This window comes from Halyomorpha halys, unplaced genomic scaffold (assembly GCF_000696795.3).
Source record: "Halyomorpha halys isolate HHAL.00 unplaced genomic scaffold, Hhal_1.1 Scaffold1040.1, whole genome shotgun sequence".
NCBI lineage: Eukaryota > Metazoa > Arthropoda > Insecta > Hemiptera > Pentatomidae > Halyomorpha > Halyomorpha halys.
In genome coordinates this window covers 225,624-252,813 of record NW_027112448.1, presented here as the reverse complement: position 1 = coordinate 252,813, position 27,190 = coordinate 225,624, and the positions used below count along the sequence as shown (strand labels likewise).

General features: G+C 29.5%; 1 protein-coding gene across 6 annotated transcripts; it reads right to left on the bottom strand.

Annotated features, from left to right (window-relative positions):
* Positions 1 to 1,796: 1,796 nt before the first annotated feature.
* On the bottom strand, positions 1,797 to 27,190 carry Marf (Mitochondrial assembly regulatory factor). Of its 6 annotated transcripts, none has more exons than XM_067050303.1 (16): positions 27,043 to 27,171; positions 26,833 to 26,872; positions 22,763 to 22,958; positions 20,596 to 20,725; positions 20,070 to 20,232; positions 18,672 to 18,902; positions 17,386 to 17,493; positions 17,232 to 17,258; positions 13,057 to 13,210; positions 12,838 to 12,976; positions 12,532 to 12,709; positions 10,122 to 10,329; positions 8,549 to 8,775; positions 6,275 to 6,463; positions 5,998 to 6,194; positions 1,797 to 4,225 (listed from the first exon to the last, which is right to left on the bottom strand). In XM_067050303.1, exons 2-16 carry the CDS (start codon positions 26,848 to 26,850, stop codon positions 4,018 to 4,020), a joined length of 2,373 nt encoding a protein of 790 aa, XP_066906404.1. In that variant the 5' UTR covers positions 26,851 to 26,872; positions 27,043 to 27,171; the 3' UTR covers positions 1,797 to 4,017. The 6 variants fall into 6 exon arrangements, with proteins under 6 accessions (XP_066906404.1, XP_014287761.1, XP_014287763.1 ...); XM_014432275.2 differs by having other exon boundaries at positions 17,232 to 17,252; XM_014432277.3 differs by lacking the exon at positions 26,833 to 26,872 and having other exon boundaries at positions 27,043 to 27,190.

Here is a 27,190-nt window from a genome sequence, read left to right as displayed (position 1 = left end):
ATTCCTTCCATAATAAACTCCCTAACCACCCAAACCCACTAGTTTCTAACCTTGCTTCCTCTTCCATTCCTGGCAATCCTCCGAGGCGCCTGAAAATAAGATGGCCTTGTGACCTTATATTGTAAACTGTTTTTAGAGTTCTACTACTGGGTAGTTTCTCTACATCCTGTATCATACCATTATGTCATTACGATCAAATTTACTTGTATTTTTTACACAGTTGTAAATATCAATAAATAATTTAAAAAAAAAAAATATTAACCTTTGAAAATTTGTGTGATATTCAAACAAGCAGCTTTGAGAAGTGAAATTCACAATAGTAACTTAAATGTATATCCTAATTAGAGAAATGAATAATTGACCATTCACCAGTTAATACTCCTAATATCATCTATAGTTGACAACGTCCATATTTACCTTTTCTTCAGCCTCACTGGCTTCTCTGATGCCATTCTAAAACTTAAACAAGAAGACATTAACAGAATAGGCTTTCATGAAATCCAGAGAAGCCATCTTAATTGAATTTCCCTTATACCTTAAATCAATCCCTGGGACTCCTATCCTTATCCTGAAACAATACCTTAATCTCATTCCGACCAGTCAAAAACCTTGGAGTCAATTTTGACCAAACTCTTTTCTAAAAACTGAACATCTACCAACTTTCTTTTCAAACTATAAAACCCTCAAGTAATTTAATCATCTCTGATATCTCTTTCCACTTAAAACCCGTCAAATCTTTGTTTCCACCCTTTTAACTATGGCTGCTTGGTCTATGGTAGACTCAAATGTCTTGTGAATTCCTCAATATGATTTATCATTCCTCATTACCATTTCTACAGATGTCAGTATATTCAACTGTCTTTCTTATTTTGAGTAATTAGAACTCGGCACCTCTCCTAGAACCTAAAAACCTATATTTCAAATCCTTTGTTCTATCCTGTACTACCAGATCTTGTCTAGCTGACTTCTACCCTCCAACTCGCCAAACTAATGCATTAGACAAGTCCTTCTTAACCCTATCTCTCACTCCCTCTGGAACTCTATTCATTCGACCATATGTCACATATTAACAGTACTCTAATTCAAATTCCTCCTCTTCAACCACTTTCTTCTCTAAACAGAATAAACAATATATAGTGTATATGGATATATTATTTTTAGAAATTGGAAGTGATTTTTTTCTATCATAGAATACTAAGTAATTAAGAATACTGTAAGATTTAAGTAAGAATAACCACACTCACACTGCTCTGGTCTTGAATAAATATAAATAGATCATATATACACAAATTGTTCTAAAGGAACAAAGTCCTAGCTTAATAAAATTATTTTCATTACATACTGTTTACTGTTATTTAGTTCCTTGAGTGCTGAAGATACAAAGATTAATTTTTAAAATATAAAGTTCACTTCAGTGCAGGGGCAGTGATAGCAGCGTGGTAACGCGCCAGTCTACCAACCTATAGGTAGTCAGATCGAATCCCTGGTCCTACCCGGGCTTTTTTCAAGCACAAAGTAATGCAAAACTCACTGACAATCTCTCCCCGAGCATTTGTGAGGCCCGTTAGCCATTGGCTGGTTTGGGTGGCACTCACAAAAAATAGGCGTGGGAGTGACGAACCCACCCTACGAAAAAATCACATTAAGGAACACGCGATATATTGGGAAATACATAGTGCGAGGACTCAAGCCTCCATCGTCTGTTGCCCATTAAATAATAATAATAAAAAAGTTCAGTTTATTTGATATTAATAATCTATGAGGGATTCAGGAATGATAAAAATAATAATTTCAACTGAAAAATCAACACAATTTATTCAGATATTGTGACTAGGTTTAGGACACAATGATTCTTTACAGGAAAAATATTCTTCACATAATTAACAATTAAAGATAAAGAAGATTTTTATAACAAAATAATCTTTATTTACAATGTTAGGATAGAGGCTTTAAGTTTTCTCAAGGAGAAATCCATAAGGCTCAATAAGAGTTTCAGGAATCAATAATATAAGAAAAGTAACAGTGAAAATTCTTAAAGAATAAAATCAATATTTAAAAAAAGGAACATACAATATAAAGAATACTATTCCAAAATAATTCAATAATAATCAATTCACAAAACACATGCATAAAAAAAAAAAAAGAAATTGAAGGTCATGAAACATTGATATCAACTTTAAAAATATCAAGCGAATGAAATAAATTTAACAATTCATGTAAACTTAGAATAAAACCATATTACATTAATAAAAATAAGGAAAATGGAAGAAGGGGATTCAATCTAATCTATTGTGGTTCCCATCATTTTTCAATAAACTAATCCTTGAATATTGATCTCGACTGCACCAATTATATTTTGAAGTTGTTATAGATTTAAATAGTGTCTGTTTAGAGAGTTAAATTACTTTATCTAACTTTTTTCTAACCAATCGCAAAGAGGATCTGAAAACTAGATGTTTATCTGGATCATTTACAATCAAATATGAATTTCTACATGGAATCTGTATCCATAGTTCCTTTCTGACCAAATAATTAACATTAAATTCTAGCATATGATAAAAAATGTAATTTCTCAAATAAAAATTAGCAATATAAATTTAAAAATGATCTTAGAATTTGGTCATTGATAGTTAACTATTGCGCGATATGGAGTTGATAAAAATAAGCAACGCATCCACAAGTTTCACTCGTGAAAATATTAAAATTATTTTATGAAAAAGAAGAAGACAAGTAGATTGTTATTTTAAAATAATTATGGAATATTTATGATACATACCTTAATGTTTGAAAATAGATTATAATTATGTTACGTAAGACTAATAACAGAAGATTGAAAAGTTAGATTATCATATTGTCTTATGTATGATTTTTTATAATTAAAAAGTTCAATTGATTCAATATTATATTGGCAGTAATGGCTCACGAAACTAATTACTTAACCAGGTAAAAATTGTTGGTAAAGATTAACGATGGATGAAAAATTAGTTTTTAAATAAATACAAATAACAGGTCCAACTAAGTTTGAAAAAAAATAATAAAAAAAAATTTGATTTTTTTTAAAAATATTTTTATTAAAGACCAGTATCTTGTATATGTATCAAAGAAATAGAATTAAAATGTTTTTTTTATTTGAAAACTGAAAATAACAATGAATTAATTTTTAAAAAAATATTAAAATAAAAGTTTAAAAAAAATTAAGATTTGATAAACATTAATTTTTAGAGATTACTTACATTTATTTAATTCATTTTAAATCGATGTGTCCATTGAACCATCATCTTCCTGAGAGCTATGACATATCTGTGGGTATATAATATAATAGTTTCGTGCAATAAATACTTCTTATCAACAATTTTGACCAAATCCATAAGACCATTTCTAAAATTGAGCAAAAAATAATTATTGCAAATAGACATAGCTACGATTCGGAAGAACAGCAGTAAAAGGATTATATATTTGCTTAATAAAGCCTCAAGTCCTTTCAAGTCCTACTTCAATTAAAACCATTTAATTTTCAATAAAAAAAAAAAAAAATGAATACCTTCAAAAATTTCTAATGAAACATTTATGAGATATGAAGACAGCATCATATACAATAAGAATAAAACCATTAGGCTTCTCACATACTGAAATATTTATTCTGTTCTGAGAGAGTAATTTAAAAGCAACAACATAAAGCTGTCGAAATCTTCAAATTAAACGTACTTGTTTACACAACCTTTGTTAAAATGTTAATTATACTTTTCATTTCTTAATTAATTCAATTGTTAAAAATATAATAAATATGGACTATAAGTTTAGTCTTCTATTCATAAACATTACAATAACAAGAAATAAAATAAATAAAACATAACAATTCCAAAATACATCAGGGCTACAAGTTAATATACACGCTAACTCCAACTGCATCCGACAAGATCCCAGCGTACATATTATTATACATCTTTTTTGTACATCCTGGTTAATATTTGTGATGTGTCATATTAACGATAAAAATTTTGCTAGAAACACCATCACTTAACCATCTGTACCTCTAAGGTAGACCTCGTCGAACATATCTAATTCTTTGATTAGGTAAGATGCCTTGTTCCTCAATACTTTGGCTGAGTTTGCGGCTTCTTCTAACCTCAAGAGTTCCTTCTCGAGAGCTTTCATGTCAGTACCCATTTCCGTTGTGGCTTCATCTACCAGGTGGCAAAGTCGGGCAAAAGTACTAGACAATTCCCTGAAACAAACGAAACAATAGCAAATTATACTTATGGTAATTTTAAGGTAAAAATAAACTTAGACTAATCGAGATGGTAGAAATTGCATATCAGGACCTTGAATTGATATTAAAAAAGAAGATGAAATTTTTCAAACTATTCTATCTTCTTGGGCACTGATTTTGGTTGGCAATCAGTTAACCAGAACTGTTACTAATATAATAGGTAAAAATTTACAAAATTAATCAATATATATAAAATATCATACTGGGTGACGACTCCAAATGGTCAGAGACGAGATATTTCGTGACACAAGCAAGATGATTGTTGTAATGTTTTAGAAGCAGCTTTATGGCCAACTTTCAATAGTCGGTAGGCCCATGTCTTTACGGATTGGATTTAAAGTAACAAATTTTCTAACCTTAATGAAATTGAATACTGAAATGGCACTCTTTGGACGCAGTGGCTGTTTACCATTAAAAGTAAAATTAAATGTTCAAACACCACATAATTCACTCCGATGGGGTCTGGTAACAGAAGTAGACCAACTACTAAATGAAGACTGGCCAGCCAGCTGATTTTAAGCTGTAGATTGTTGACCTGTTGCAAAGCAAATAATCCCTCGATGACTGTCATTTCTGAATTTAGATATTACAATATAAAGTATAAATACATCTCTTTTTTTAAAATAAAATTTAATTAAATGAAATACTATAACTATCTACAAATTAATACAACTTAGCGAGTGAAATAATTTTGATACAGTGATATGAATAAACATACAAAAATGGTTATTCAAACACTATTATAACCATCACGAAAGCTTTATAGCCATCAATATGAAGAATTGTGTTGTCAACTATAGCTCCTCAACCTCACTCAATATTCATTTGCTGAAGCACCTATCTGTTGTTTCATAGTTTGTTATAATAAAATTAAGATTGAGGAAAAAATCAAACATATTCATTCTGGAGCTTTTTTTTTTATATATGTCTGAGAAAAATTTGAGAGCACAATCTTGAAATTCATAATAAACCTAAATGAGAAAATTGTTTAAACTTTTCAGCAAAATCTTTTTCTAGTCTCTACTTGAATACACATAGAAAACAAAACTAGCCTCATGATAAACTAAGTCTATCATCATTAGGAGATAACTTTAAGTTCGAATTTCAGAATTAAGGCAAAGATATAGTATAGTTAATATTGATTTAGAAAATTTATTTGGAGGTATAGAAACTTCAAATAATTATTTTAGTATCATAACAAATTACTGTTTTCACTTTTGATATTCCCTATCTATAGCTCAGCAGAATAGCAGAACTGGCAACACTGGTTGGTTATTGGGTTAAAGTGCCAACATGCTAAAAAATACCTATCTACCTAACTTTTTGATGAGTCCTACAGTTGTTGGTGAACTTCCAAATAATTTCAAATTAAATGTATTTGAATAAATAAAAGACATAGTGAAAATTTAACTAAGTTGTTTCTAGGAACTAATAATAGAAACTAGTTAGAAAGTAATGGTATGCTAACTTATTGTTTTCCATGAACAGAAAAGTAGGACACTTAATTTTAAATTGCAATCAAAATGACCATAACCAGTGTCACAGAGTAAGCGAAGAGGACCTAAGCCCTGAGAGCTCCTTAGGGCAGTTTGTAACAAATACATAAATTGATTAATTTAAAAATGGTGATATTAGATATTTAATGATATTACAGATATTAGATATTTAATGATAGATGATTATTAAAAACACTAATAAATAGAAAAATATATATAAGTAAAACTAACTGTTGAACTTGATGACTGCAGTTGGCTGATGTCAGATCGACAATCAATTTGAGCTTCTTGGTAGCATGCTCAACGTACTGACGTTTGAATTCCTTTTCTTTTGCTTTATTAGTCCAAGTCAGTCTTTCATACAAGTAAAGGCAACCGTATAGTGCTGTTGTTACTGCAATTACCCTCCAACCAACTGTCTTTAATACCTGAAAAATTATGTACAGGTTATAAGTATTTGTTCAGATATGAAAATTTATCTTAAAATATATTAAAAAAATCAACCAACCATGCCTGCAAGGAGTAGACCTCCGACAGTACCCTGTGACCCGACTGATGCAAGAGCGAATTTCGATGCAAGAGTCCAGTCTTCAGGCCGCAAAAATGAACTAGAAGCCTGAGGAGACGGAGATGGAGGACAGTTGTAGAATGATACCTCTGATGAATCACAAGGAGATAACATACTGGGGCCGTAATTCTAAAACCAAACAAAAAGATTTTTGTAATTACACTTAAAATGTCTTATTGGAAGATAATTAGCTAACACACAATTGTTTAAAACTCGCATATATTAAATTTATAGACAACACCAAGTAAATTGTATGCAAGTTCAAATTTAGTAACTACAATGCAAGTACTATTTTGCATGGTATTGTACTGGTAACATTTTAATAAATAATAAAGGCCTAATGAACCCGAAAGTTTGATGCCAATACCACCAAACGCTCTCTGCATACATCCTTCCAGTGATGCCCCTCCAAATCCAATTCCTCTAAATCAGTTTTAACGCAACCCTCCCATCTACGTTTCGGTTTACCCCTCGGACGTTTACCCATTGGTTCAGTGTTTATTAACATTTTAGGGATCCGCTCGTTACTAAGCCCTACAACCTTACATGCCCATCTTATATGCCGCAATGCTATAACTTGAATTATATTTACTGGGTCTGAATATTTAGCGTAAGAGGCCACATCTCACATCCATAAAGAACAGTGGGAAGGAAAATAGTTTTGTAAATTCTAATTTTTAAGTTTTTCAATAGAAGGTGCGAGCTAACCAGTTTTGAAATTGAAAAATAACAAGCATTTCCCGCCTTCAACCTAACTTTTATTTCCCCGTCAATTTCGTTTTTTCTAGTTACCGTAGAACCTAAATACTTAAAGCTATCTACTTGTTCAAACGTATTTCCTTCTATATGAGTTTATTAGCGTGGATGTATTTAGTTCTATAGTTTCTTTGTCATCACCCAATAATACCAAATCATCTGCATACCCAAACACCAGTATTTTACCACCCAAAGTTAAACCCTTTTCGGTATTCATCACACTTTTAATAACGTATTCTAGTGCTAGATTAAATAAGATATGTGATAAAGAATCACCTTGTTTTAAACCTGACCGGACCTGGAATTCCTCAGGATAATGATTACCAATTCGTACCTTATTAAACGTTTCGGTCATGCACATCCGTACGAGATTTACTAACTTCTTTGGTATTCCCTGTTCAATCAGAATATTATACAGCTTCTAGTGGTCAACAGAATCGTAAGCCTTTTGGAAATCTATATCAAGCTGATGAACTACCCCGTTGTATTCCAATTTTTTCTGCAAGATTTGTCGTAATAAAAAAATTTGATTAATAGTTGAACGATTTCCTCTAAAACCACATTGGTAGTCGCCGATAATTTCTTCAGCGAGAAAAGAGTAAATTAGACATTCGTCATGGAATCATGAAACTCAGAATAGAATGTAATACAAAAAAAGTTAAAACATTTGAAAGCAACTTAATGAGAACGATGAAGCGGGTGTGCTGCAACCAATTCAGTAATCCTCGGCTCTATTTTTGTCTGCAGTAATATTGTTGACTGCGACAACTTGTAGTTATTCATTTCTCCTCAAATGCACCTGTGGCCATCACCACCGCCCTGAACCGCTGCAGCGCCCACTTTGGGAATCAGAGGTTTAGACTAATAAACTTCCTGTTACAAAGTTACATCGGTCCAGATAGAATACTGTATACCAGGATTATCTGAAGTTTCACACTTCTACTGATTGACTCTGCCACTAAGTCTCAAGTGTCAAAATTAAGCTACTCATCATGCCAAAATACCTTACAATTTTGTGTTTAAATAAGACGATGATGGAGATAGCCATGGTAAAGGGAAGGTGGATAGACTCTGATTCATTCACAATGTAAATGATTATTCTACATTAACTGTTTATATATTTCTTATTGTTTAACTATTAACAATAATAGTTTAACTATTTAGAACAATAATAGTTTTCCAATTTCTCGGTACAGTCTAATGAGCATTTCACTTATAAATATCGAGTTTCAGTTATATCTTTTTTTTTTATAGATATATTCTTTGGATTCTTACATTTCAAAGACATATATTAAAAAAAGAGAAGTATAAACACATATATGTTTGCGTATCTATCACCCAGGAAGAAAGAGAAATATGTTATAGAATAATAATTTCCACAAAAACAAATGTATACATCAGTATGATGATATACTAGTCAATTGAAAATTTATTTAAATACGAATAAACACCACTTACTTGCATTGCTTGGTAATTGTTAGATGCCAGCTTTGGTTTATCACGATTATAAAATCGTGAAATAAGGGATAATATTCCCCAAGAAAATCTGAACTCTAGGTCTTCCTGGAAATCAGCACACAAGTTGTCACAATTGAGTCTGTAAAGAACTTCAAACGGCTCCCTACGAGGCACAACGGACAGCGTGATCCCCTGTTTGGTAGCAGGTAGTAGAGCAGACATTCTATCTATAATGATATGATTTTTAAAAATAGATTAAATAACGAAATGAGATAGTAGATATAAGTCTAATAGTATAACTAAAAATAATAATCATGAATTAAAATAAAGTAGAACTAATCCAAAACAAAACAGTGAACTACTGGCAAACTAGATTATATACTCTGACCATAACCTCATTATAATGACGCTCAAAATAAGTAAGTGTTTTCAAATGGTAAAGACAATATAAGAGGACGGAAGAGGTGGTACCTGACTGAATTCCCATTTTAACACCACTCCTTACTTATGAAAGAAATACATCATTTTTTAAAATCATTATGTTTGATAATTAGCAAAATAAAACAGATATTACAAAAAGCAAAGTACACAATGGTGCTAAAGAGGCTGAAATGACGAAATATGAATTTATTGTAAATTGGAAAACATATTAAGTTAGGAAAAACAAAACTTAATAACCCTTGACTGATAAACAAATAAAATACAAGACCTTTACAACAATTAAAAACATATAATCAGTTTTACCTCATTTGTTAAGTACATCCATTTATTTTTGAAATTTTTTCACATAGTTACTTAATTGAAGTTTATAACACAACATTGTTTAAACAATATTATTCACTATTGATACATTTATCCGCCCCTTTAGCACAAATCAGTTTTAATATACTAAGCATTATCTCTTTGGACATGTCAATATACCTCTGTGCTCTTTGTCTCCTTCTCTATTGATATGTCTATATTTAATAAATTTGGTTGCATATTATAGTTTTGAATAGGAGAGTTTTACATTTAAATGTTTTTCCTGATTTCTTATTTCTCTACTTATATGTCGTCCAAACTATTTATTAGGTCTATATTATGTGTATTCAAGTTTTTTGCGTCTGTTTTGTAGTTTACAGGATTGTTGATATTTTTGATTAAGTGGATTGGTTCAAAGATCCATCTGCTTTTTGTCATGTCTATTATGGTGGGGTTTTTGAAGTTAAATTTAAGGTTTAATACAGTTTATATTCTTAAAATTTTCACAATTTGTGACATGTTTTATCCTGATTTCCAGTTTTTTTTGGATGGCTCTCCAATATACATTCTTTCACAGTCAAGTCCTTATATTGTATTTTGCTTTTCCAATTTACCTAGTTTATCTTTCATGTTTGACAACTGGTGTTGCAGCTTACTGTTACTGTATAAACCTGTTTTATATACCTATATTTAACGAGCCTTTTAAATACTTTCTAATCCCCTTATTGTTAATATGCGAGATGGATCGTTTGTTGAAAACAATAAAATATGAAATACATTGGCATAAGTTGTAGTATAACATAGATTAATACATTCAGAACTAAATTCTTACCTGTCATTTCTCTCTGAGCTGTTTCAATATTCATCGCGACCGCTGTACTAAGCCGGGCTCTTAAGTTGGAACCGAGACCATTCTCGACATGGCTGTGAAGCTCCTTCTTATAAACATTAAGAACTAACATTTCTGAGTGGAAGGGTACGTTAAATTCATCGACAAGGTTTGAAAGCCGACGGATTTCCTCACTCATTGCCTTTGAAACCTAAAAATAAAATAGCAAAGTTAAAACATTTAAAGTAACAGAAATTATAGAAAAGAAAGGCTTAAATGCAATTTCTGATATGTTATACTGATGAGACAATTTTTTTAGATCTTCAAAAAGTTCAAGTAAATTTTTTCTTTCATCTGAGTTTCACTAATATGTTGTAAAAAATTTAGAACAGAATAGGAAAAACAATATTCTGGGGCATAATGTGTAAACCAATAAAAATAAATACATAATTGTAATGCAGGTAAAAGACAACAATAATTGCTTTAACACGACACTGAATTTAGAAGACTTGAATTCTAAGAGATAACATAAATTTCGAATGAAATATAAGAGTTTTGTAAATATATTTTTTCAACTTTTTTTTTCATATTGAATTAAACTTAAAAAAAAATTCATGAACTGAATTTCCAAATGTGTAGTGAAACTTGAAATAACAAACCAAGAGATTATTAATAAAATAAAATAAATAATAGTTTAGTTTAGAAATAATTTATGTACATAAAGCACTGTGTATCAATTAGCCACTAAACATTGACTTTATACAATCTCAATCATTATAATAACATTAGGAGCACTTCCATTGGATTACAATCAATGAATTGATAAATGGCAGTGACAAATGAAAAGATGCAGGTGGATTACTATGTAAAAGAAAACAAATTATACACTGACTATAAATTTAGCCTCAGTTCAAATTGAATAAAGATTTTTAAAAGGTAAGTTCCTTCAAGTAGAGTTAAGTAATTACACCTACAAATTAAAAATAAACATACAATTACAAAAATGTTTGTTTTTTCATTTTCAACCACCACGTTTTTCTTAAACTCGGTGCCTGGTGAGATTTTTCTGGCTTCAGATTTAGAAACAGTACACTTGAAAACATAGGAATTAGACAATATTTTTTAAGGGAGGATGTTTTTTTATTTGTAGAATAGTATTTCAATGCAAGTTTAGTGGCATGTTCACACACAATACATATTCAATACTACATATTACTTCACTACTTAGAAAATGTATTTTTGAACTTTTGATCTTCTAATATTATTATGATGAAAAAAAAAGTTTATCAAATCCAACAAATGTTGTCAATGTGTAAACCAGTGACTGTGTTCTGCCTATCTGCTAGAAAGACAAAACATCAAAATATAATGTAAAAGACATACCTTTAGTAGCTACTGAATGGTACCTTAGTTTAATAAGCATCAAATACACTTAAAACTCTTAGACTGCAATAGCTTCCCATATGATTATCATTACATTACAATAAGAAAAAGATTCATTTTAGTTTCTTCTATTAAAAAATCTAACACTTGACTACAACCTAAATGACAAAATGCCACCTAACAATGGATACAAAAATATGCAGATGAACCTAAAGTATAAAATATGCAGGAGCTGGAATACACTGAGTTTCCCAATAGGAGGAATATTCAAGATAAAGTTGTTAGTAGCATTGTCCTTTTCCAAGTTTTGAGCATAATAGAAAGCCTGATCATAATGAAAACACATGACATTACTGAATAAGAACACTGAATCACAAGTAGTTTGTTTATCACTATGAACACAGCTTCAGAGCTTCTGCCACTGAAAACAAAACGGATGAGTTAAAAAAAAACTTTAACAAGATCAGGCATTCAACTGGGTACCAGTTTAATGCTTTGTCCAATCAGTTAGCCAAAAGGGACAGAGTTACCTCAAACAAAGTCTTTTCTGTACCTAAAAAAAAGAATTAAATCAGAAGGATCAACAAGTTCACAACCATCTGGATGCTAATTATAAACCCACGAGAAACAAAACAGCCAATCCTACACTTTACAACCAAAGTGGTCTATACGGAAAGACAGAGTAACAAAAAATTTTTCTACACAATTTTTAGATCAAACTAATAAATAAATGCCTATAAAACCATTTGAACCATATACAAATTATCGTTCCTTAAGCTGTGATACCTCGTAGGTACAAAAAAATCAACAATACAATTTTCAACATTGTTCCTTATCAATTTATCATTTGAGATATCTTGTCAAAACCATAGTTTTGTAGCATAGCTATTTAATATTTTCAGACTTTAAGAATTCTTTTAAGACTTTGTGAATTAATACTTTGATATTTCTTTAAATGATACACAATTTTTTGTGGACTTGGAGCTATCACAACTGAAGGGAAGCGAGCATAATAAAGATCAAACCTCACCCTCTGTTCCACATCCTCAACCATATGGTGAATCTTCTCTTTCATCTCTTGAGTAATGAGGAGGAGCTGCTGTTCAGTGAAGTTCAATTTATCGTTTACTTCCTTCTTCTGCAGAGATTTGTCTCTCTGAAGTGAAAGAGCTCGCTCATAAACCGTTTCCATCACTTCACGGATATCTCTAAAATATTTTTAAAAAAAATTAAATCAGACTTAGCGATTATTTTTGGCAAATTAATTTTAGATTATGTTAAAATATGATAACTAGCAAAGTTTGTAAAACTAATTAAGACATAGTTATTGACATACTGAGCTATAGACTTCCCACGCAGTGAATGTTGCTCAAATTTGGTCTTGATAGCTGATTTGGATATACATTCTTCAAATTTTCTCTCAAAGTCTTGAAATTCGAAATATCTATTCGGAAATCCTTCTGCTAATGCTCCACCTACGATATTAAAATTATTTTTTTGGTATTTTTTTTTTCATTCATAAAAGATGATGGCAGTTGAGAATAAATCTACGCACTATGAGGAGGTAATCCTTTTTCTTCCTGAAGCCTCGCCTGAAGCACTTCCTTGGCCGAGATGAAGAATATTCTCTCATTGGCCTCCTTGGAGGTGCATACTTTCAGTTCCTTGACTAGGAAATCGGCAGCTCTCTCCATATGCTGTGCTCTGACCTGTGAAATTAAAACAAAAAATATGCTTAGCACCATTTTTCTAAACAGAGATCTTCAAGATATGATGAATACCATTATAATTTAGATATAATTTCAAGTCAAATGGTATAACAATCACATTAAATTTGAAAATGTGTTGAAAAAGTATAAAATGACAATTTACAATAATTATTCATTTTTTAAAAATATATTAATAAATCCCATTTAACATTAATAATATTAAAAATGTGACAAGATTTTGTTTGTTATTTAAAATAAAATGACAAGGTGAAGTAGAGTAGTGCAAATAGAATAATAAAATGCAAGTATTAGACATTTCAATAATCAACAAACCCAAAGCAACTGGTAAAAGTAATACAATAAATATTTAAAGCAATTAAATTATAAAAACATGGTAGATTTGATAAAAATAATACATTTTTTGTTTCCTTTTATTCAAAGAATGAAAGAATGCTTTGATGAAATAATTGGAACCAAGTTACAGGCTCATGAGTAGATAGAATACACTACGTCTGAAATCTTGTTGGGTGTATATGGGCCTCCAAAATCTCTGCAATCAGGATTAAAAAATAATTCAGTTCATGTTTAGATGAAAGTTGTCATCATGTGGGAATGGGTAGCTCAATGGAAAGGCATTGTGTTACTGACTCCAAGGACCCGAGTTCAGGAGCCCTCCGGGGTCTACCCGCCTAATTAAGTGGGTACCCTTAATATTTTATCCTTGGGTAAAAATCAGATGGTTGAGTGCGATTCTGACCAAATCACCTCCTTGCACAACCGTTGGCTTTGTAATTCTTCATGGGTTGCAGCGGTACAGATTTTATTTTAGTTGTCATATAAGTTTGTTTGTAAGTGGTTCTTTTTTTTTTTACCCTTTACCTAAGCCTCCTCCTATCTCCACTAGGTTTTCTTATTGATTTTAATCATAGTATATCTATTACATAAATATTAATTAATAGTCCGAGGTGTCCATATTTGGTGAGGTAGCATATAATATAATATGCATATAATATAATAATAATAGGATATAAAACAGGGCTTGATGGGCTGAATTTTGTTTTGTGGCAGATCCATAGAATGAATTTCAACCTCTTACTCAGAGTAAATCCCAAATAACAACAATGCTATTTTTAAACAGGAGTATCTACTATACAATACCCATAGTTAAATTCAATTAACCATTGAATAGTAAACACAGATTTAAGAAAAATAATAAAATAGATAAATCAGAGCATCAATTCTCATTTTGAAGCTGGATAACAAAACTTTCTGTCTTATTTTCTTTCTGTGCATAGACATTATTTTATATTACAAATTATTGTTGGCAACTTAAAAAATAGCTTTCTGGAATGTAGATATATTGCAAAAGCGATAGTGTTGTTAGGTGATAAGCAAAATTTTAAAGCGTTATAACAATGACATGGCAGCCACGGATGCAGATTGTAGATGCAAATGAGATCAGCAAAGATGAAGCAACCTGAAATGTGTGTTATCCAAAAATATACATATTCATCCTTTCAAACAAAAATCTCTATTTGAAACTTATTAAAGAAACTTCATTAAGGAATAACTAAATAAACAAATAATGATATGATTGAGTAAGAACAGGATATCGCATTAAATAAGACAAATTTATATATTTATTCTACAAAAATATAATTCAAAAAATATATGTATAAGTATACTGATGTCATATGCATGTACAGTTATAATCAATGTAGATTCAATTAGATTAATAAACTAAGGAAGACCAAGAAAAACACTGGATTGATTTTTTGAAGGACAGGCAGTGAGCACATGAAAGATAAGTGCAAGTAGTAAGTAAATGAGTCACATGACTTGCCTTCCCTACAGCTGTCAAAGCTAGGTTACATAACTTGTGCAGTTTATCAAAGTATTTACAAAGCTACAGACCTATCAACATTTTTGACTCATTTAATACATTCATTTTTCAGTATTTTAAGCTCAAATTCTTTGAAACGTTCATGGGACCTCATTAAACAATTTGAGCTATCAAACCTGAAAATCGGTTGATTCGTTTTCTTAAGAGATCATTACATACCAGCAAATGAGTAGGTTAAGAAACATCCTCAAACACATTACTCTCCTTGCTTTGCCATAATTAGTTTAAAACAGTTCCTCTTTAGAAGGAAATCAACCACCGAGCAATTGTAAGATGTGAAATGCTGCTCACAAAACACATGTTCCATCGATGAAAATAAGAAATGATCTCAAACAGATCCAAGTCTGGTAAGTATGATGTTTTCAGGTTTTTCCTACTCCCTATGATTCAGTTCAAGTGAAACCAATTTTCCCATCTTCTGGATTATTCCTAAGTTTGAACATCACCATCATCATGAATTTTTTAAGTCACTCAAAGCACTGTTTTAGCTTTTAACTCATTTAGCAAGAGCATGCTCAACATAACTTCAACAAGAAAATCGATAAGATTCTGCAGTAGTTTTCATCAAATAGTAACAGAATATCAAATCTTTATGGAAATCATAGTTTCAACAAAAGAAATTTAACATGTTCAATAATATACTTTTATTTAAATAAAATTATTTTCCTCAGTAATTATATGTTATTTTCATTATATTTTTGATCAAATTATTTATTTTTGCTGATTATAAAAGTATATGACTTCAGTTTTTTTAAGTAAAAATATGTTTATGATAATTTTAATTTAAAAAATATTTTAACTCAATTTTAAAAATAATTAAATATTGGAATTTACGTTTTTATAAGTTTAATAAAATTTATTCAAAAACCACCTTTTCCCCAAGCACGCATTTTTTCCGACCTGTGCCAGAGCCACAACATACTCAATGCTAATAAAAGATTAAACTTCTACTAATTGACTCACATAAGATTTTTTAATGTATTTTTTACCAAAAGCTGATATATATATACACATACACACACACACACACACACACAGAAAATTAACTGAAACATGGCGCAAAACCAATATGATATAATTTGGCATCAAATAAGGTGTTAATGCTGGGTGTATTATGTGAAAGTATGTGTTAAATCTAATGACACCGCAAACATCACAAAAAATATCTATAGAAAATTCTAATAACCAAGTGATTTCACTGATAAAATTCAAGATAAAATGGCAAATGAAGTTATATTAAATCAACAATGGGCATGTTGTGAAAGACATACTAGAAGTACAATACAGATGAAGAGATTTGAAGAAACTTAAAAAAAAAAAAAAAAGCACCAGTAAATTATACCAATTGAAGTTTTTAGCATTAATTATAGAAAAAAAAAAATCGATCCAGTGGGCTCAGAGGAAATCAATGGATGGGTGACTTTTTTACATAGCTTGAAATATAAAACCTAAGATTTAGAGAGGGAATTTAATTCTTTTTCTTGGCTGATTACAAGGATTCATAATTAAACATAATAAATAAAAACAGAGGAAAAAGTTAATTCCAAACTAATCACAATTATATAGCTCAAGGCATGTTTTATTAAAAAAAAAAAAAAAAACTGAAAACATAATAATACAAGATAAAATTTAATTTGTTTTCTGAAGTGCTATAGTTGGTTTATTTGCTTGAAATAAATGATCATTAACATTACACACAAAAATCCTTCCAATTTTTTTTCCTTGAAGAATTCTATGAATTATTAAAACCAAACAGTTTATAACACACCAGTTCTCACTGATTAATGAAACTGATATACAAAGGATAAACATGCTTTTCAAAATTTATCTAAATTCAATAACAAATTTTAAATGGAAAAAATAACCTACACCCTAATATTATGACTAAACAACTTCTAATTACTACCCAAGTGTGTTTTATTTATACAATATCCAAATTGAAGTATCCTACTGAAGACAGCATATTGGCTACAGAAGACCATTCACCATATGATGATTATAGTGTAATGAAATCTAAGCATGATAACTGAACATAAGAAAAGAAGCAAGTGAAATATAAAAACATGACATCACACTTAACAAGAAACCCACAACAAAATAAAATATAACTGGTTATACCTGATTTTGTATAATTTCATTCTGCTTCTTCCGAGGTAAGCAATATAATGGAATAGAAATAAATTCATTGATTTACAATATTTATGATGTAACTAAAATATTTATGAAACATAATTAAGTCTATAAAAATTATACAAGTTCAATTTAGCCTCACCTGATCTTGGAAGTCCATCTCAGATGCTGAAGCGTCCCATCGGTTATTCAATATAAATATGTTCGGTTTCGAGAGTCGTGTCGATACTTTGTGAAAAAAGTTTTTTTCCTGAAAAATAATTTAAATATTATTTACTTCAATATGTAATATATAAGTTAGATAGGGGGCTTCCTTAATGAATTAGTGGACAAAATAAAATAGCAAGTTATATTTTTAGATTCTTCCTAGAAATAAAATTTTTTTTTTATTTAAAATACTTTTTATTTATTGATAGATATTACAATCTGCCACACAGTTGTGGGCAATAGGTAATAGTGATGAATGATCACATACATACTAAAATAAAATAAATAAATGAATGAAAAAAACTCTCTTAAAATATATACAAACAGAAGAATAAACAAAATGAACATAATCAAACTATGTGTATGAAAGAAAAAAAAATAATAAGAAAATAACATAATGATAAAATAATAGAAATAAAATTAATGGACATAATAATAAGCAAATAATCTAGTTTAAATGACAAAAAAAAAGTACTTCCATCTGAAATTTCAAAAACATAGGTGTTACTTAAAGATAACTAACTAGATTGGAAGCTATGAAAAAAGAAATATTATTCCAAAAACAATTGGGTTGTGAAAGTTTCCCCACAGTGAAAACAGAGCAGTCCTAAAAAAGAGTGATATCAAAAGGCTGCCCAACCAGGAAGGAGCCTTAGTGCTTTAGGATAATGCACTGAATAGCAATCATTTCATCCTCAGTGCTTCGAGTGTTGGTTTAGTAGATAAAACGTTCAGCTCAGGAATAATGCCTATTAATTATTTAAACTAGAGGAATGCATTCCTCAGGGCTTTGCACCTCAGTTAAGGAGAAACAGAAGCTAAAATTGTTGATACCTATTTGACAAGATAATAATTGAAATTAATTCCACAGTCCATAATCAGCACTTGAGTGGCAACAGTAAGAAACCTCTACCCAACTGTAGTTTTCCTTTCTCCTAAGCCGAAAGGCAAAGCTCCTAGAGGTACATCCTCTGTTAAGAATAATTAAAAGTTATTTTTCCTTGTCTGAATATGCTATTTATTTACATGACACCCAAAGCGGATCAAAGGATGAAATCTTAGTTAGCAACTACTCAAAAACCTAAGTGTGAAGTGGCGAAGCTCCTGTTGGGGTTGCTGTTTAAATCTGATTCATTTTTACACTTTTCTTAGTTCTGCTGTGAAAAAGGTTTCTACAACAGTTTTACATTTTTTTTTTTTTTTTTTAGGAAATATACTTACGGTAACCATAAGTGTTGATTCAGCATTTGCTACAAGAACAAAAACATCAGCGTCAAGGCAATGCTTGTCGATCCACTCATCTAAATTAGGAGAGACATCGATTCCAGGAGAGTCCACAAACACCACATCATCCCTTAGAAGAAAACACTTGTCTCTTGGCCAAAATATTCTAACCAGTTGAGATTCTGACAGCTTCTCCTCGCACAAGGCATGTGCTAGTTGACCAACAGACTACAAAAATAAAAAAGGAATAACAACATAATAAGTAGTGACCTTATGCGAAAACTTTCACATTAGGTATTTATCCTTGTTCCCTAATACATTGCAGTAAAATAAATAATAAATAAAAACGACCTCAAGGTTTGATCCCGATAATAACAATTGCTCTCTATAAACATTTGTCAAACGATCGCCATCTAAACACAAATATACAAGATAACCCTTAACCAGCGATTCTCCCATCAACTTTTCAGTCTATGCCTTGGACGTTTATCAATTAGTTCAGAACTTATAAACTTTATTAGGGAGTCAATTCTTAATAACCCCCAAACAATTTTACAAGACCATTTTTTTCACTGTAATGACCTGACCATACTTATTTATAGAGTAAAACAATATTAAGAAAATGTATTTATCCACACACACATACACACACACACACATTGCAAATATTAGGGATTTTAAGACACAGGGACCAGTATGTTTTACAGAGATGTTGATGACCAAGGTAAAATCTTTAAAATTCGACAAGTAACATTTTGAACAACCGCCTGTACTTGAAACCACTCACATTTTTAAATAACTTTCATAATAGTTGTAGTAAGAATTTAAAAATTAAAATTGGGATTCGTCACTTCTCTATAAAATTTCTCTTATTTCTGAAACCTTGGTTATCAAAATCCAAGGTTCCTGAGAGCCAGAAAAGGGATAATTTCCCATACATATACATCCTACTGAATCATATTTTTATATATATATATATATATATATATATACACACATACATATTTGATATTAAATATCAAATTAATAAAAAAAATTAAGTTGAGTACAAAATAATAATATATAATTTAAATAAACTGATCATTAATTGGAAAATAAGTGAGCACCTCCCTCCTGTGGTTATAGTAAATCCCTAAATAATTTTACTTAATTCCAGCAAGAAAATAAATAATGAAATCTATGCTATATTAATCCATATTCATTGACTGATTCTGTTGTATATTTTGCCTGAACTAAAGTGTATTGAATTTGTGATAAATTCAGATTACTAAATATTTTAAGTTCCACCAACAATAACATACATATAAAAATAACAAGAACTTTTAATTTCCTAAATATTTTAATCTTAAAATATATAAATTAAATACAACAAATTTATTATTGTCTCAAACTTACTTTAACATTTTGTTTTTCTTTTGAATCTTCAGTCATCAGGTAAGACTCTGTATTGTCAGAGCCTTCAACTTGGAGAAAACAATTGGTTGTGTGGCCGATACCACTGGGGAGGATCTTATCCCGTAACATAGCATTTATAACGCTACTTTTTCCATTACTGGTTCTATAAACAGAAATATTATAATTTTTTACTATTACTTTGAAAAAACAACTAGTGATAATTATTCTTAAAAATCAACCATTTAACTTTAAAAAAATACATAGTAACTGATAAAATAGCAACAAGATCTAACATTTTATTTTTAAGTAGGGCATGATTACATAATATAGCTTAAATATGTTAGATTCAGAATAAAATGTTTTTGAAGTAGTCATTTATTCTAGAAGAAAGATAACAACAAAACAAACAGACAATTTTTTTGCTTGGTAAATTATTAAAAAATTTATAATGTAATTGATTTAAAAAGTTAACCGTAATTACTATATATTAAATTTAATACCATTTTAATGAAAAAATGTAACTCACCTGCCAAAGAAGGCAACTTTCATGTGATCCCTTGACAATACATCTCTAATGCCTTTCACTTTCTGTACATAACCGGTGACTAAACTTACTTCTTTATCCTCAACAATTACCTTGTTTTCACCATGCACCACTATAAGAAGTCATAATATAAAATAATTTAGTTTCTAGTAACTGTTTACATACAAACATTTTTAAATGTCAAATATGAACGAATTTATCCAAAAATAAGCTTAATGTGTTTTAGAATACTTAGAAAATTTACAATAGTTAATAAAAAATTCGCCTTTGGAAAAAAATATTTAAGGTTGTTGGGGGCTTTAGATTATTTTAAAGGTTCGATAACATAATAAGCATTTAATGGGAAGGAAATTGTTTACTTAAAACCCCAACATAGTAACATAACCTCCTCTTACTTATATCATTAGTTTTGTCACTAAGATGGTAAGGAATTGAAGGATAAAGGAGAAAGACTATATATATATGTTTTCAATAAAACAGATTAATCTACCTCATAGTCTTTCAAATAATGGCATATCTTTTTTTTTTTTTTTTTTTTGAACTCAGTTCACTTTAATAAATGAAAGAATAGTCATATATTTTATTCAGTTCCCATAGATGGCACTGTAAATGAATTTTGAAAAAAAAATAAAAAAAAATTGACTGTTTTCCCTCTAAGCCAATCAATTATTAAAAATAAAATAAGATAAGTTCTATAGTGTAAACATACATACAACATGGACATTTTTAATTTTTCGTTGAAATTCATATTTAAGGGTTTTGAGGATGCTAAAAATGAATCTGACTTCTTGCTGTTTCTTAAAGAAAATTTGTTCAGCCTACTACACAGAAAGTGGTTTTTGTGATTTTGAATACATATTCTACATCCAAAAATAAATTTATTGGTATATTATTACCTCACAATGCCATAATAACAGAACAACATTAAAATAATTTAGACCGACAAACTTAGCAAAGTGGAAACAGGTTTTTTTAAAATTTATTTATTTATTTTTTTTTTTATGGAGAAATAATGTTGATATTCATTTTTGGTACCCAGAAAAACCCTAGGATACGAATTATCATAGTTATCAAAATAAAAATTTTTTTTGATGAGATGTAGATAGTTGACTGTAGATTAATGATTGGAGAAATTTATCGGGGGGTGCGGTCAGCAAAGAACAACATAAATAAACAAATCCATATTTATTTATTTTATGCCGATGTTTCGACCTGAGTTTCAGGTCTTCATCAGGGCTATAGAACAAAAGAGATAACAACATTTAGAGTAATGTATAATGTATAAAAAACACTCTAAATGTTGTTGTTATCTCTTTTGTTCTATAGCCCTGACGAAGACCTGAAACTCAGGTCGAAATGTCGGCATAAAATAAATAAATATGGTTTTGTTTATTTATGTTGCTCTTTGCTGACCGCACCCCCTTACAAATTTCTCCAATAAATTTTTTTTGCTCAAAATTTATGCCTTACAGGGATAAGGGATTTTTTGCCTTAAGATTTTTTTTCTAAGATTATAAAAGTTAGTATATAGTAACCATAAAAATACATGCAGAGCAAAGGTAGTATAAGATAATATAAAAAATGTCTAAAATTACTTAAAATATATAATTTTTTCTCGACTCCTAGCGTGCATTAGCAAGAACCCTTGGACATATGTCTAATATTTTTTGACCTAGTACCACAAAAAAAAGTTTTATTGAAATCAGTGTTCCCTCGTCATAAAAATTCTCCTCAAAACAGTCTTGAAATAAAATAAAATATATATCATCAGTTTTAGAAATTTTATTAAATACTAAGTAGACAGTTATTAAGTTCCATAACACAAAAAGAAATTGTCAAAGTGGTTCTAAGAGGAGGCTACACACATCAAGAAGTAAATACACTGTAAACTGTTCCATCAAACCTTATTCTGATTGAGTAAAGAATATAACTTCACATCTCTCACAATCCATACTATCAATTATCAAGCTAAACAACATTGATCAAGCCCTATTAAAAGAATGATTATAAATTGTTATGTTGTTGATAATTAAATTAACAAATCAACAAAAATGTGACATAAAATTATAAAAATTGTCTAAAGTTATATTGTTTTTTTCTGATTCTAATTGATGAATACATTAGATGGATTATGGAAAAAAAAACTTACCAGTAACATAATTACTGGAGTCAAGGACGTAATCTTCTATTTCAACAAATATGTCGTTGATCTTCCTTTTGCCCTTCACGAACCTCTGAAGCGGAGAAGATGAATTACGTGGGTGTTCAATTGGGATGATAGGGCTAGGCGTACTTGGCATAGGGAGAGTGCGGTTCAAGAAAGCGGCCATCATGCAACCATGCAACTGCAACATACAACAGCAAAATTGTAACTACATGATACATTGAATTCTTCATTCTAAGTGAAGTAAACGAAAGAGTAGAAAATAAAAAAGACTATATTAATAAATTATATACAAACCATAAAACGGAGTAAATAATCAAGACTAAATCATTATATATATATATATATATATATATATATATATAAAGGCTGAATCCTGATTATAAACTCCATTATATTCAGGACTGTGACCACCTACCATAAACCTTATAAATAAAAATTTTTTTAACACATATTGATTCATAATGTTCTCTTTATTGATACTTAACATAACAGCATTAATAAAAATCAAATACTGTTGATAAATACTTAGACGTTCAGGAAATTAAAATTAGTTATAATGGATAAATGGGTACTGTGGTTATCTCTAATATCGAATAATAATACATGGAGCTCTAACTTAACCTGTTAAATGTGATAAGTTCAAACTTGATTAAGTATCTAATTATTACTGTAAGCTAAAAAGAGGACATAAAGAAACTTGCTGACAATAGATTTGCATACAATTTAACTGACAACAAATTGACATGCAAGTTTTAACAAGAAACAGTGAAGAAAATAGATTAATAACATTTCCTTTAAATTTAATGAATTAATTTTAGTAGAAAAGAGATTGTCAGAAAATTGTTATGATCACTGGTAGTTTGGTAGATGAATTATGTTGGGTAAAATGAGAAATTAGAGATAAAATATTATTTATTTTGTCAAATTGCATTTTAACAATGAATATACTACATTGTAGAGGCCAGTGTAGTTGTATTTGTTTTATTATTATCATCATCCTTTTAATGTTTTACTCTGAAATTTAACCTGCAGTTAATACAATTTTTATTTTTGTATAAAATACAAATTTAAATCAAAAACATCAAAAGGGATTTGTTAAGATAAAAACTTTCGAGTGTATTTTAGTTTTTCAATTATGATTTTGTATTCAATGCAATGCTAAGTTTTGATATTTATTATCTAATAAATTATACAAAATACATTGGTTTATCAGATTCAAAATACAAACCTTTCATATTTTTGAAGAACTGAGACATTTGCCTTTAGTAAAAAAAAAAGAAACAAAAAAAAAAAAAATCAAAATAATTCATGGTAATAAACAGAAATCTGATATAGTAAAAATAAAAAAATGCCTTTGCAAAATGTAATAACAGGGTGATACCTATATAGCACTACTTTAAGAAAAGAAAGGTATACTTTAAGCTCACAAACAAAACAAACTTGTTTTTAATATTGAACCCACATATGCTTTAATAAGAAACCATCAAATATATTTTTTGTTGTATTCTTTAAGCTTTATACATAATTTTTTTACTTTGTAAGAAAACATAAGGCTTTTACTACATAAAATAATTAAATAGAAGAGCAAGGTACTTTGGATTTATGTTACAAAGTGAAAAATCTGGAAAAAATTCTCGTTATATATAACAAAACACACTTTGACAAAAATGTCGGTTTGTTCCTATACCATATATGGGTTCCATTAAGAGTTTGAATACAACAGCGTATAAAAACTTTGCTTCAATACAACTTTAAAGAAAATCTAAGAAGAATTACTACATAAAACTTATAAATTATGGTGTGAAGTATGGTACATAACTGATCCTTAAGCATGCAAATAATTTTTGCTACAGTAAAATAATGAAAGAAATGAAAATATTCAAGAAAAGAAGATGGAAAGGTCATAAATTTCAATTAGTATAAGATATAATAATAGTAGAAATGAATTAGTATAAGGGTATAAGATTTCAGTAAGGTTAGCTCTAGCAAGAAGTTATACAACAGCCATAATTAATAATAAAGGTAGATATGCGAACAAGATATTTGATTTTCACTAAAATGGCCATTTCGAATGTTAGAATTTTTTAAAGATATGTTGCCGACTCAGCATTTTTTCCCCCACGAGAATCATTTCTTGGAGACTGTCCACTGGCACAATTCACCAAATTTCATTCATAGAATTTTTTAGTTTTCTCATTAATAATTAAAAAGTAAATTAATGAAACAAAGGAATGAAGAATGACAACATTTTTCAAGAAAAAAGTTTATTTTTAGACAATAATAGTTTCTCTGTTTCCTGTCCCAAGCTTAGAATTGAAAGGCGATAGTTGATGGTTATGGCCGTACCTAGTATGGTCTAGGTCTTAGTGGACAACCCCATCCTTTTTTTATGCATGTAATTTCACCCCCCAAGTGGGGTTTGTTAAAGAACATAAAAGTTGTTATTGAAATGTTTAAATTTAGGAAATAATTTAATAGAAGAAAATATTGGGACAAAGGCAATTAGCCGGCATTAATGAATTTAAGGAAAGAAAAGGAATACAGACAGAATAAGGAATCCTTGAGAATGACCTGAGAGGTCGAAACGTCGGATGTTAAAAAGAATAAAGTTGAGAGATAAGAGATCAAAATTGTTTAAAAAGAAACTAAACCACTCTCAAACAACTATAATAATAAAAAATAAATCTAATAACCAATAATGATTTTCCACGTTCTAAAAATATAACAGGTGGTAAATATTCATTGTTTGATAACCATTATAAAATAAAATTATACAGTAAAGAAGGTAAAAAGACAGTTGAATACAATGAACAATTTAATAAATAATTGACAATATAAACATACAATTTGTTTATATTGACACATTTGTTTTAAGTTGGCATAATCATTAATAATAACAAAAATGTATAATTACAAATAAAAAAAAAAAATTATCACAATATTTACCAATAAATTATGTTTTGTTTACTAAACTTAAGATTGGTAAACAAAAGATAAAAATCCAAATATAGAGTAACGCTTTTAATTTGGCATGTGTATTTTGAAGTCTAATAATAACTTTTGGCGTTGCCTGTCACTGACTTTCAAGTAAGATATTAATAGTTTAAAAGTGAATGTAGAGTACACTAGCTAAGTTATCACTAAAAACTGTCTTACAAGCAGAGATAACAAAGGATTTATTAAATTCCAATCACTAGATCCATTACTACCTGTTATGCAACCATACATATGTGGCAGGTTCATTCTTTCATATACATGTCATGGTGACTGTATGTACTCAGATCTTCATAAAAATAAAAAAAGTAAAGGTTTAATTATTTTACTCTTGCTACGCTGATCAAGATGAAGTTCCACATGTTTAGTACAATAAAATATTTTTAAGATTGTTTTAGTCAAATTGTAAACTTGTTTGTAATAATTTTTTTTAAACTGGATATAAAATGAATTTACTTTGGCTTGAATAATAAATTAGCACCAGTATCACATTGTGAGGGGCAATTATAACTTTCGAATGAAAGATGTATTACAATAAAAAATGCTGTTATTTATTGTTATGAGAAAATAAATAAAAATATATATACTATACATCAGCACAACACACGTTATTCATTCGAATACTATTTGGGCAGGTAAATTGAATAATACCAGATACTATTGGCACTGATTTTGTTAGAGCGGCATACAAACATTGAGTTTCTGTCTTTATTATGTTTTTTCCCTAAAAATGCCTGCTAACCGTAACAATAATAATAATCAACAAGAAAAAAAAATTGAGAATGGGAACTATCGTAACAAATTTAAAAACTAAACTTTATAATATAGTACCTGCTAGTTCCCTGATAGTTATTGAATAATGAAAGTTAATAAGTAAGAAAAGCAACACTTGAACAAATCTACAACAAAAAATTACATTAGCTTGAAATGTCTTTCAATTACTAATTGTAAAGCTGCATTTGAGAACTAATAACACAGTTTTAAGAGTACAAATTAAATTGACTATCAACATGCATGGATATTTGGAAAAGTGTGCAAACCAGAAAACAGAAAATAACCTGTTCATTCTGTGGCATTTCAGGCACAATACATGAATATCTGAAAATGGCATTTTAGTTATGAAAGATAGGTAATTATGGCAAAGATTGACAATATATGATTTCTATACTATTACGATGAAGATCAGATACTTTTAACTAGTAACGATTCAAACTCTACTACTCTAATGGAAAGAAGTTCTGCGGTAAAATAAAGTTCGAGCAACTTACCAATAAGTGGATTGTATTAAGTAAAACTTGTTAAATAAGAAAACATCATAAATCCATCGCAACGAAAACACATGAAACAAGAGACAAGATTGAAATCTTGAGTAAAGGGCACTACGTACGAAAATCTTAGCACAGCTGATTAGGATTC

What these genes read in the sequence shown, in the direction of transcription:
- Marf (XM_067050303.1), bottom strand. An exon ending in AAAAGGATTACCTCCTCATA is followed by an intron (nt 12,977 to 13,056) that starts GTGCGTAGATTT and finishes TTAATATCGTAG; the next exon opens with GTGGAGCATTAGCAGAAGGA. An exon ending in ACAATTACCAAGCAATGCAA is followed by an intron (nt 6,464 to 8,548) that starts GTAAGTGGTGTT and finishes GTTTGGTTTTAG; the next exon opens with AATTACGGCCCCAGTATGTT.